This window comes from Parus major, chromosome 19 (assembly GCF_001522545.3).
Source record: "Parus major isolate Abel chromosome 19, Parus_major1.1, whole genome shotgun sequence".
Classification (NCBI taxonomy): Eukaryota; Metazoa; Chordata; class Aves; order Passeriformes; family Paridae; genus Parus; species Parus major.
The window spans coordinates 7,219,587-7,233,029 of NC_031787.1; the positions used below are offsets into that span (position 1 = coordinate 7,219,587).

Here is a 13,443-nt window from a genome sequence, read left to right on the forward strand (position 1 = left end):
CCAGCATTCTCATCCTCAAAATGGCCAGGAGAAGAATCCACCTGTAGGTATAATTTCTTGTTGACTTGGGATTTGTCTGTAATATCTACTGTATGTTCATCCTTGCCTACAAATATTCTGATATTGTAGTCTTAGCAGTTTCAAGCCCTTAGATCTCCAGCACAGTCTGTTTAATGGGGCTTTGTGGGTGCTGCTGTCTTTCCACAGCTCTTTGAAGAAGCCAAGGCTGTTTTATTGCTGGTTGGTTGCCTTTGTCTTGTACTTTTTAAAACTATTTTCATGTTCAACATCTATGTCCTTTTCTCTTCCAAATTTTCCATGATTATCCAACTGCTTTTCCACAATTTAATGTCTCAGAAAACCCAGACTTCTCATGAAGCAAAACTTAGAATCTGGAATGTCTGTGTATGCCTGTTGTGTGTAAATCCTTTTCTTTCATCAAACTTGGTGCTTGTTTAGTTCTGCTGCCATCCCATCACTGCTTTCAGTAATCCTTGAAACCTTTTTCCAGCTTCCTCTTTTGGGGGTCTCATTTCCCAGACAGGACCTTTCTTTCCCAGATTTCTGGGTGATAAGGAAGTTTAAACCTTACCCCTCACACCCCCTGCTCTTCAGGCATCAAATGGAAACATCCCCTTTTAGTTTGCCCCTTTGCATATAACTGGAAATATTTTGGAGAAGGCTGAAACAAAGATCCATGAGCTGCTATCACAATATTCCTGTTTGTAATTTACTTCTGGGATTTGTTGCTTTTGGTATTTTGGGGTGGGTTGAGCAGTGGGTTTTGGTCAGTGAGTGCTGAACCATTTGCAGGGATGTGGTTGTGACCTCCCAGCCTTAGGTACCTCTCTGACTTCTTTGCAGCTGCTCCCCTGCAGTCAGTGCTTTATTCCAGAGAGTTAATAATTCCTCCCAGTCTTCTGAAATCCTGGAATCCATTGCCTGACCACAAATGGTCATTCTCCCATAAGTTGTGTTTGATTCCATTGTGTTGTAACAGAAAGCCAGAAGAAACAAAATACTGTGCAGCTCATTTTTAACATAACTCGGATTTTTACATAAAGAGGGGCACTGTCTTTGTAGGCAGCTCTTTGAATGTTAAGGACTATATAATTTTGGTGATCTAAATGGTAGCTTCATACACAGTCTTCAGTCTTTGGGGGGGAAAAATATTCTCCACTTCAGATGATTATCTGGACAATTAAACCTTTTTATTATACCAATAATAGCAATAATGCTCAAATCTTGAGGGATCACACACCAGGGACACATTTGGCCTGGAGAATCTGCAGGAGGATGAACTTCCCTCTCTCCAGCTGTTCCAGGGTTCTCCTGGAGAACCATCAAGGTGTAACACATACAGATCTCTCTCTATGTCCTCTAATTTTTTTCACTCATGCTCCTGTTCTCTGTCAGAGTTACAAATCCTGTGTACCTCCTTCCAGGCCTTCTAGAAAAATTTTTAAGTTCTCTAGGCCAGCATCTGCCAGGTGAGGAATATCTGTGGCATTAATACATCCCTGACTTCCCCTGATCCCAGCCTAAGGCCCTGTGTGACCTCACGAGCAGGGAATTTACACCATGAACTTGGGAAGGAATTTACTCCATCTTTGTGCTAAATCTGCCAATTTTACCAAAGTATTTGTACAGTGTTTGAGGTATTTACAGCAGAAAATAAACAGGAGAGAAGTTTTTCTAGGCCTGAAATCCCTGGAATCTGCATCTGGATCGTGTTTTTCAGAGCTGGGATGTGATGGGAGCTGTTGGTTTTTCAGTGCTCCTAAAATCTGATTGCAACTGTTTGAAAATGAACTGTCACATTGCATAATCTGTGCAGGCTTCAGAGAGCAGAGCTGGGGAAGTGTTACAGGTTTTTTTCTGTGGGATTCAGTCCAACTCTGATTATTCAGAGCTCCTTGGATACCTCCAACTACTCCTGCGGATCAATCAACCAGAGTGAGAAAAAAGAGGCTTCACAATTTCAGTGGGAACAATTAATTGTGAGTGTTCTGTTACAGAGAGAAAAGAGGAAAAAAACATTCATTAAAATGATTTTTTTTCCTCGAGCTTGTTAGTTAAATCTGGTGAGGAGCTTGTTCTTCCTTCACATTCAGAGGAGCTCACCAACTTTTCAGGGCAAGGACAAAGAAGAGAGAGGTTAAATTACAAATGGAAACCAAGTAAAACAGAGGGATGGGACAAAACTTTGTAACTTAGACAAGGTTGTCCATTCTGTCTTTCAGGAAGGACTTTTCCAGGGATCAAAGGTCCACATTTACACAGGGCTGCTCCACAGGCCCATCTAAAGAGGAACACTGGCCTAACATGGAAATTCTCTTTACCATCCCTTTCGGTTTGGAAATTTGGGATTTTTTTTGTCCCATGGAGCCACTGGGGTCGGTCAAATGATGAAAAATTCCCTTTTCCTGAGGCTGAGCAGATCCAGGACAATTCCCCCACCCCGAGCTGCCAGCTGGGCCTGGGGAATCATCCCTGACCTTTCCGTGCCTCTTGTTCCAGCCCCGTTCTTGGGATCTGATGATTAACCCAATGAAGTCATGTTTAATCATTTAACCTTCCTCTGCCTGCACTGTGGCACTCACAGGAAATCTATTTCCAAACCCCAAAAAATAAATCATCTTTGAAAGGGACACAGTGAGCTAAGGCATCCTGAAATGTTATAAAGAATGAATCACAATTAGCTGAGAGGCCAGTCCAGTCTAGAAACTTTAATTTGGGGGGAAAATGGTTTGCCTGTAAGTAGCTGAACTTTTGTCTCTTTTCATATATAAATATATATATAAATAATAATATTTTTAAAGCAATAAATAATAATATTTTTAAAGCAGTAAGTTATGAAAGTTATTTTCTTTTATTTCAAATGCTTAAAACATGGAGAGAAAAGATTGTTCCCCGTGCAGGCTTTAGAAAAGAAAAAAAAAATGGTTGTGAAATAGGTAAAAGTTGTGAAACTGGGGATTGTATTCTCAGAGAAATGAAACTTTTAAGGCTTTTTTATTGTTGCAGATGTCGCAAAGATTTGTCAAACAAAATTTAAGGAAGGAACCAAAGAGAAATAGTTCTGAACTTGTTTTCAAAGAGTAAATGTTGAGGCTGGAATTCATAGTTTTGTTGCAACCCTGGTAGGTTTATTACCCTGCAAATTTTTCATAGCTGTGATTACATTAGATCATAGAAAATAGGTACCAAAAAATCTTTAATTTTGGCTTATTTAGAAAATTTGGAAAAAAGGAAGACAAATTACAAGTTCTTGAGTGAAATTTTTAGACTTTAAAATTTTGCTTTCCATGAAGTACTTTGTGATAGACAATGTAAAACCAAAACTTAACAAAGAAAGCTGAGTAATAACTTTAAAAAATAAAGTTATGAATTAATAAGGTGAGAAAATTTGCTCCAACATTGGTTTTGGTTTGGGGTTCTTTTTGAAGCAAACTTGTTAAACTTTTTTTAAAGACCTTCATTATTAGCTTTCTTATGTTTTATATGTTTTTAGCTGGAGGGGAAATATTAGTTTCAAGGCAGCCTGGAATTTTGTAGTTGAGAAATGTGAGTGAGGGAAGCTGGTTCTTTTTAAGAAATTTGGTTTAAAATGGTGCACTGTGCATTACCCTAAGTTAATAGAGTCAATTTAAATATAATTATAATAATATATTTTATTAAAGCAGCCGTGCTGCAAGTATTACTTTATTAGTCTCATTTGCTAGAGAGTTTATTTCCAATTCCAGCTTGTGAAAATGAATACAACAGAGCATTAGCAACACAGTAAAAGATAATGGGGGAATAAATTAAAATCAGAATAGAAACAACTTCCATGCAAATAAATCATGGAGCCATTTGAATAATTGTCTTGGAGTGTTTTATTTTAAAGATACTTTGCCATCAGATTTATGGAACTGCGAGGAAAAAATATTTATTGGCTTATAAAAGTGAAAATATTGCTCCAACCCCGTGAGCTTTGGGAAATAGGGGAGAAAACAGGAACTGCAAATGTCCTGGCCACACTGAGCTGTGTTCCAGAAATCCCTCAGGAGGGAACTATTTCAGGACACCTTTCCCAAGGACAAAATCTGCTTTAGAACTTTTTGGTGTTAAATGAATTTGTAAAGTCCTACAGACTGATTTTCACTTGGGGGAATTGGGAGAGGTGTTTTCCTTGGGGAAAATCCCATTTTCCTTGGGGAAAATCCTGGGGATCTGATTCCCTTCACCCCTGTCAGCCCATCCCAAATCCTGAGGGTCCCACTGGAGCTGGGATCCCCTTTTTGGGTTCTGTTTCCTTGGAAATAACCAGAGGGAATTGGGCTTGGAGCAGGAAGTGCCCTGGATGTCGCAAGAGTTTTGGGCTCGGTCTTCAGTAAATTGTTGTGTTTTGTTGTTTATAACAATTTGTGTCAGAATTTGCTCTTTTAATGAAAAAAAAAAAACCAACCCAAAACATAAAATTCAGTTTTACTTTCCAGATTGTTTCCTGTCAGAATAAGCTCAAGGGTTTGGTGTCAGCCTCACTGGGAGCAGGTTTAATCCCTCGTGTGCTCGGGGGATCCTAAGAGTTCAATGGGAAAATATCAGGGAAAATTTTCATTAAAAAAGTGAATATTTTATCTCTTCCATTTTGTAATTATGAGCCCAAGGTGTGACTCCTGGTCAAAGTGTGGAAATTCACCTTTATAGGATATTCTAGAGGGGTTTTATATTTCCCTGTGGTTAAAAATGTCCTCCTGATAGATTTAGGAAATCTCATTTCTTTAGCATTTTTCTTTCAGTTTTAATTTATTTTTTCAGGCATTAAATACAATAAATAGAATTATTCTGACTACAATAATAATTGGTTTTGGGATTTATTTGATTTTTAAATTGAGAATTTAAATGTTTGAAAGTACACTAATGGAAAAAAGCTACTACTTGAAAAAGGGATGTAAAAAGAAGCAAGTGTTTCATCAAAAATCTATTTCTTTTTAATCTGCCACAGAAAATTTTGTCAATTCTACAGCTCAAAATTTGAGTAATAAGCAAGAACATTGTAAAATAATTATAGTTTTCCTTCTTTGGTGTGTAGTATTTAAAGTTTCAACAGAACTGCAACAAAGTTAAAATTACATAAATGTAATTTTTCTGGATTACCCTGCAGTTGCTTTAATCAATAATTAATAATATTCTACATTCTACTATCCAATAGTAAAGGGTGGAATTTAGAATATCATTGATTATTGATTAAAGTAATTTCCTTGTGTATTGCATTGCTCCTGGAAAATCAGGATTTTATTGTTACTTGTAGGTTTTTAAAAAGGAATGGATAATTATTTTTTAATGTTTGCTATTCCCAAGGAGTCCCAGCTTTCTGGAAATGTTGTGGTCAAGCCTGAGTAGGGAGCACTGACCTTGCTTTCATTTTTCTGGACAGTTTTGCTTCAAAAGAATTTTATCTCCTGTAAATTCCCTTCTCACTTTCAAAGGAACTGCTTGTGAGAATCTTTATCTTTGCTTTTTAAGGGGTTTCCTGTGTGTTTGGCAAATTTAGAGTCTCAGGAGTAAGGACTGATCACAAAATAAAAGGAGGCAGCTTTGTACAGAACAGCTTCAGTCACAGGGGCTGCACCTTCCCTGCTTTTAAAGTAATTTAGGCTCAACTTGATGGATTTTAATGAATTTTACAAGTCTGTTGTAGGCTGTGCCTGGAATTGGCTGTTTTGATTGAGATCCTGAGTTTGGGAGAACAGATCTAAGGATATAATGGGATTATTGTGCTTTTTCTGTTCTCAGAAAGTTCCTTTTTACCCCTGAAAATGGCACTGGAGGAATTAATTCCCTCTGCTTGTTTAAGGTATAAGCAGCACTGACATTCCAAAGATATGGGGAAATAAATACTGGAAAACCAGTTTCCTTAGCAGTGGGAACTTAGTGCCTCTCACAGGGTTTGCAAAGACAAAACTCAGTGAATTTTCTCAAGGTTTCCACCCCAAGCACCACAATTGTCCCTCTAAACTCAGGGTTTCAAACTGGCATTTCTGGTTTAAATCCTCCCAGTTCCTAGCTAGGAAATCCTGGAGATCACACACCTTCTGAGCTCTGTTCAGGTGGGGTTTTCCTCATGAATAACTTTGTTTTCCTGTTTGCAGGACTTTGCTTCCCGGGCTAAACTGGCTGTGCAGAACCTGGTGCAGAAGGTTGGGTTCTTTGGGATCCTGGCCTGTGCCTCGGTGAGTTTTTCCCAGGAAAAGGGGGATTTATGGGCACAAACTGCAGCTTGGATGTCTTGCCATGGAATTCATTTTTGTTTTCAGTTTCTGTGATCTCTGTGGTGCTTAGGGAAACAAAATCTGCTGGAATTGTGTTATGATTTCTTTAGGTGCTGATGTATTTGACATTCTTGACATCCTCAAATCCAGAGGTGTGATGGATTGGAGAGTGGAAAACCACCTGCAGAAATCCTGTTCATCCATTCCAGTCCTCCCAAATCTGTTCTTTGGGTCATTAGGAACCAGAGAGGACAGAAAAAGAAACAAATTTAAATCATGGCTGTGGAGCTACAAACTGCTCATGGCTTTTTTAATCAAGAGGTGAAAGGAGCATCTCCAGTGATGCTATTTTAGTTTTGAGTAGGATAATGCTCTTCTTTCAGAATAAAAAAAATTATACTGGAGGTTTAAATCTCTCTGGAACTGGTAGGAATGGTGTGCCTTTTTCTCCATCCCACACACCAACTGTGGGACCCCACCAGTCCCATTTTTCTGGAATAACCACAACATTACCCAGCTGCTGAGGTTTTCACTCCACACTTGTCCAGCATCTCTTGGTTTCCTAAACTGTAGAGATGACACAGCCAACTGCTTGCTCAAATGTGGGTAACCTGTGTTAGAATTAATCTGATTACAGTTGCTGACATAAAGCTCCTGCTCACTAATCCTTTGAAATGTCTTAATGTTTAGAGTGGAGTCGTAGCTTTCAAGCTGCTCCTTAAATCCTCCCAGCCAGGGAGCTCTCAGGAGCTGCCCCCTGCTCTGACTCAGTCCTAGGACACATCCCTGCCCCAGCTAGTCCCTGTCCTTGTCACCACCACAGCTTGGAGGTGGCAGGGATGAGTGACAGGGCAGGGTGGAGGAATGGAGAGCAGGAGGAAGGAGTTGGTAAACACGAGAGGTGCTGTAAACACCCCCGGAGTTCCTGCTTAGTAATATTTAAACATTTGCTTAACTTCTTCCCCACTTCTCTGCCCAGGCCCTGAGCTGCAGCTGGGCTGGGGGAGGGATGAGGAGCCACCAGGGCACACCTGGGGGTTTGTAAATGTGCTCACACAACAGCTGCAGGAGAAATGGAGACGTGAAAGGATCCAGAGGCCTTGGAAAAGCAGGAATGCAGAGCTGTCCCTTTGTGTGGCACCTCTGGGTGAGGAAGGGGAAGGAAAGAGCCCCCCACTTGTGCTCCTTGCATTTGGCTGTGCCCCCATGAGCCCAAGGGCTTTGACTCAGGGCTTCTCTCTGCTTCTCTCTGCTCTACCAGGTGTCTCCCTTGTAATGGTCATCTTCCTTCTGGATTTTAGGGAGAGTTTGATTTGATGTGTTTTTTACGAGTGGAGAACTTGCTGGTGAAGTGGTAATGACTGTCCCAGCTGTGGGTCCTTTTCTCTCAAGTGATGGTTTCCAAATGCTTTGTAAAAACACCATCAAATGGAAATTAATATTCTGCAAGTTTACCCAGTGAAGTCAACTGACTGTCATGTTGTTTGGTGGCAATAAGGAAGTCAGGATTGTCTGGAGTTTATTTCTATATAAAGGCAGTTCTGGGGAAGGAACAAAACAAGAATCAGCCTCCAAGTTCCTCGCTGTGACTTGTGAGAATTTTCCCTCTTGTCTTTTAATTTTTTGAAGCAATTTTCAGTAACAAGCACAGAGAAATCCTTGCTGGCTGCTCAGCCACCCTCCTGGGGACGTGCTGAGTAACTCGTGCCCGCGGTGTGCTGTACCCACAGCACCCTGCCCCAAACCCACTGCGGGGATTAAAGCGTTCTGTGAACCGACAAGAAACCCTGGGAGCAGCCAGCCAGGAACACCCTGGAGAGCTGGAGCAGCCTGGGCTCCCAGGAGCAGGATGGAGTCAATCATTGACCAGCTCCCGTGCCCAGAGCAGCTGGCCAGGTGGAGCTGCTCAGGGACCGTTCCAGCGTTAGAGCCCGCTTCACATTTCTTCCTCTGCAGGTGCTGTTGTGGCTGCTCATAAATCTGAATTGCTGCTCTCCAACAGTCCACTGAACCCTTTCTCACAGGTTGCAGGCTTGGTGGCAGAATGTGCTTTATTCTTTCCCAATCTGCACTCTTTATTTCTTTCTTTAAGTCACAAAACACCGGCAGTGCTGCAGTTTGTCACCCCAGTACCACGCTGCTCCTGGGAGTGACCCTGCTCAGACACTGCCCCTGTGCTCCAGGCTGAGAGGGAAAGGTTGGAATTCAGATACTTTCTTGGTTTCATTTCAAAAATATTTTACAGATAGTATCACAATACAAAAAGGCAGGCCAGCAGTTTAATAATAATAAAAAATTATTTTAATTTTAAATGAAATGCATATGCTTAATAAAATCTAATCAGTGCTTTAAAACTGGATACATATGACTATAAATGCCAGTTTTTCATGTAGTTTCTCAGCTGGAAATCACTGGGGATCAGTTGGAACTCTGGCTTCCAAGAGTGATGTGCTTGTCAGAGAGAAAATTTGATAAATCACTCAAAATGGCTTTGCTGTGGTTTCTGTGCATTTCACATGGAAAACTTTTCATTAGCTTTTTTCAGGATCCAGGGGTAAGGAGGGACCATGAGAGTGGAATTGTCTGGGACACTGTCTAGCTGAATCCCAGAGACTTAAGTTATGTGGTGTGACATCAACATTTTTGTAATTATTAAGACACAAGAGTTTTGGATCAAGTTGGAGAAGGGGAAACTGTTCATTTTTCAAAATTTCAGAGTCTGTTGTGTTCCTGTCCATCCAGTGTGTGCTGTAATTCCTGAACCTCTTTCCCTTGCACTCCACAGATCCCAAACCCCCTGTTTGACCTGGCTGGGATAACTTGTGGCCACTTTCTGGTTCCCTTCTGGACGTTCTTTGGTGCAACCTTGATTGGAAAAGCCGTGATTAAAATGCACATCCAGGCAAGTGCTGCCCCTCCCTCGGGGCTGGAGAGGGTGAAACCTTTGATTCTTTCCCTGCCTGTTCTACTGTGTTCCTTGGGAATGAATCCTGGAGTCTCCTAAGTAATGGAAATTAATTTGGTGCAAAGGATTTACAATAAAGGCGCTGCTGGGCTCCTCCAAACTGAGGCAAGTGAGTAATTTATAGCTGCTGACCGGCTCAGGAAATTGGTGGTTAGCCAAGGTATTTACCTTGCCTTAACCAGACTGCCAGGCCTCCACTCACACTGAACTGGCCTTTTTGGTAGCAAACACTCATTTGCACTTTGAAATGCCCTTTTTAGCTCAGTGAAAAAACCCCACTGAGCCCCACGGGGCTGGGCCAGCCCAGTTTGGGCAGATTTGCCTCAGTTTTGGGGCTGGGGCAGCGATTTTTGGTGTCCCAGGTCATTTGGAAAGGGCCTGGCTCTGGTGGGCCCCGTTTTTCCTGCTCGCTCGGGGCTGTGCCAGATGTGCTGAGTTTGACAATCCAGTTGTTTTCACAAAATGTTGAGTTTTGCTTGTGAATGCGTCACCCTGGTCCAAGGAGAGATGAAGTTTTGATTCTCTGGAGGATTTTCTGGTGTGGTCAGGGCTGTAGCATGAACTACGTCGCTCTGTTTGGGATGTTTTCAGCTGAGTTTGGGTTTTTGCAGTGCCTGTTTCTCTGTTGTTTGGAAATCTCTGCTGTGACTCCCATCAAAATAGCAGAAGCTTTTAATATAAAATAATTCGTGGTATGGCCTCTTCAAGCTGCTTTAAAATCTTTATTTTGCCCTAAACACAAGCTTTTTTTCTTCCCATTATTTTTTAAATGGTTATTTTATTTTGCCCAGTGCTTGAACAGAAAACAATAAATAGATTTGGAAATTCTTCCATTTCTTGGGATAGAACAACTTTTTCTCACACTTACTTTTGTATTATCTGAATTTTCTTCTGCTTTTAAATCCGTGTGTTGCTAAAATGTGTTCTGGCAGCACAGAAAAGTGAAATAATATTAGATTAATATTCCTTTTATTATTTTAATTGCCTTGTTCAGCTACCACAGTGTTATCTGTGTAATTTATGGTGCTCCACACTCAGATGCCATGTAAGTGAAAAAACATTTCCTAGTGCCTTGTACAGTTGGTAAATCATCTGATTTTGTAATAGGCTCAGCTTTTAGAATTCTCGTTTTCAAGCACACCCTTGTGTAATAGCCTTGATTTTTTGGAGTGATCTGGCTGAACTTGGAATTTAGGAAATGTGAGAGTCATGGAAAAGGCTCTTAATGCAATGTTCAGACAGGAAGTGAGTGACTGGTGCAGTGGCCACCCCGGGAAAATTATGTCAATTTTATTTAATTTCCTTTTTTCATTCCAATTTGCATTAGAACAACAACTGGTGTTAATGAATTTGTGGTTAGTAAGAAATTAAGAGCGGTTCTGTTCTGTAAAATTACATCAGATAAATCATGGACTTTTTTCTTGTAAGGCTGAAAAACTATTAAACTATGTTAATAGTTTTTAATATGATTAAATATTATATTTGGAATTTTAGCTTTATGGCTACAGGTTTGGTTTCTATTTAGGGGCAAAACTTGGTAGGTTAGATTTTTATATTTAATAGTACTCTGATAAGTTGTTTTTATGAAGTTTTTGGATACATTTTGGCTTAGGGTTAGAACTGTGATTGTTCTGTTTTATCACAGTCTCACAGGTGCCCAAAGGCTCTTCCTTTGTTCTTCACTGAGTATTTTTGTGTTGTTTCTGTCTGATTCAGGGGACTAACACACATTATTTTTCCCCTCTGTGATCTGGAAGGCCTCGTGTTTGTGTGAGGGGCTGTGAATTTCTCTGGCTGTTTTTCCATGCAGACATTGTTGATGGAGTAAAATGACCTTGAGCTCCTGGGAATGGGAGTTTGGGGAGGATGAGAATGGGCAGCACCAGGCTACAGAAACACTGCAAGAAATGCAAACTGTGAGAAAACAGAGGCAGAAAGTGAACAGATTTTTCTTTTTTGAGGAGAATGTTGAAAACTAAAGAGGAGAGGAGGGAAAGCTGGGGAGGAGCTGTTTGGGAAGGAACACAAAGTGTCCCCCAGTGTCTGTGCTTCCCCAGGGCTTTCTGTGACTGCTCTTTCCTTCCCACAGAAACTCTTCGTTATTATCACCTTCAGCAAACACATCGTGGAGCAGATGGTGGCCCTCATCGGGTGAGTAATTCCCCAGCTCAGTAATTAATACCTGCACCCATTAAGTGGAAAAATACTGGAGGAGGCAGCTGGGATGTGCTGAGGCTGTGCTTTGTTCCAGGCTTTGCCCCACACAGGGTTTGGGTCTCACTGGCAGCTCCTTCCCCCAGGCCTTGGGGAATTTTGCTGGCCCTGAGGCTCAGGGTTGTGGGATCAGCACTGAACCTTCACCCCAAACCAAGATTCAGCTCTTCCACTCACAGATCCCTGCATTTCTAGCTGCAAATGGCATGTTTGCCCTGGATTTTCTGCAGTGGTGTAGTGGGATCCTGTGGCAAAAAATGAGAACATTTGTAGAAAATTATATTTATAGAAAAAAAAACCCATAGAATTCTGTGATTCCTTATTAAAAACGTGAGATTTTATGCAGCATTCCAGGTTGACAATAAACATCCTCCTTAACTGGAAGTACCTTACACATTTACAACATCAAATCTTTCATAAAACATCAGAATGAGAAATTTGGTGTGGGGGGGTTTGATCCCCATTCTGTTAAATTCGGTAGAAAGGGATAAAGTGTCCTTATTTTCAGAAGGTTTGGTTTGGGTTTTTTTAAACTAAAATTAATCCAACCTAATATAAATCCATAAAATTAATTTTAAGGTGTTCTGGATTTTCCAAGGTTTCTTCTCTGAGGTAAATGGATATTTGGCTGTCCACAGTGTGATGACTATTTTCACATAAAAGCCACACGCCTCAAGAAAAGTTTGAGGGGAGGAATGTCTGGAAATAATTCCTTTTAAAACAAAACTCCAAGCAGTGATGCTGTACAAAGAAAAGGAGTCTCAGAAGAACCTTGCAGGGCATTTCACTGATGAAACAAATCCTGGCTTTATTATTCCTCATCTTCTGCTCTGTACCAAAACACAAAATTAATTTTTTGCTTAATAACTGTTTAATGTTCAAAATTAACATTATTTTGAAAAAGGGAGGGAGAGAGAAAAATGTGGTTTCTTTTAAGCATCCTGAGTTTTTCTCAGCATCAATCACTCCAGACAGTTTGATCTGCCCCTAGCTCAGGTACATTTCCAAGGGTTTACTCTCCTGTGGATGCTTGGAGCCAAACCCAGTAGATTTTTCCTACTTCATCTGTCTTGGAGATAATTTTGCATTGAATTACTTCGAATGCATTCACAGGAGCTCTGCTGGATTCAGGTTTTATTGGAGGGTTGATGTCAGAGTTAAAAAATGTTCCTGGGAGACAGTGAGATTTTTGGAATGTCCCGGTATCCTTGACTTTTCTCAAGCTGTCTCCAGCATTACCTCATCAATTTCTGTTAGAGGGGAGCCTCAAACATGTTAAACAATACCTTGCTCTAAAAGCCCTATTATTGAATTAAAACAGAGCTCTGTTTAATGGTCAGTAACTTTATTTTAATCAAATTCTATCCACCACAATGACTTTTAGACTTTCTTTGTCTGGGCTGTTGCTCTTAAACAATAGGAAATATCTGAGCACAATGGCTGAAAATAATGAACACACTGATATCCAGGATAAATGGAACCTAGACAAAAGATTAAGTTGTGAGATAAAGTCTGAGAATATCTGATTTTATAAGCCAGGAAGAATTTCTTGACAATTTTGTGATTTTTTTTTTAGTCAAAAAGCAAAACTGATTCATGTGCAGACCTTGTTCTTTATTGTCACTGGATGCTGCTGGGTCCCTCACTGAGCCTGCCATAACCAGGCTGCTTTAATATCATTTAATTTGATTTTACAGTTTTGTCTAGGTCTCCATTACAAACAGATCATAAAATACTTTTTTCTATTAATTGAATAAAAAAGGAAATGGAAAAGAAAACACGGCAGGAAATTAAGAAGCTGTTCACAGAAAAATTTAAATTTTTGTAGAATTTTTTGGTGGAAGAACAAAAGCAGAACAGAGGGTGAGTGGTGGCAACTAACCCTGTTGGGAGTGAGGGAGATCAGTGGGTTTGAGAAGTGGGTTTGGTGTGAGGTGGAAATCCAAGCTGGGGAGGATTTCCAGAGGTGCTGGAAGTCACTGGGGCTGGGAATTACCAGCCTGTTCC

At 40.5% G+C, this 13,443-nt stretch overlaps 1 protein-coding gene across 7 annotated transcripts in view; it reads left to right on the forward strand.

Annotated features, from left to right (window-relative positions):
• Positions 1-13,443, forward strand: part of VMP1 (vacuole membrane protein 1) — a 61,213-nt gene that overhangs the window by 36,441 nt on the left and 11,329 nt on the right. For all 7 annotated transcript variants that reach the window (XR_004499841.1, XR_001524550.3, XR_001524551.3 and 4 more), the window contains 3 exons: positions 6,138-6,218; positions 9,043-9,159; positions 11,312-11,373. Coding sequence is in view for 3 of the 7 variants with exons in the window: in XM_015646560.2 (XP_015502046.1) it covers positions 6,138-6,218; positions 9,043-9,159; positions 11,312-11,373 (260 nt within the window). In the remaining 4 variants the exon portion in view is untranslated. The remainder of the gene's footprint in view (positions 1-6,137; positions 6,219-9,042; positions 9,160-11,311; positions 11,374-13,443) is intronic.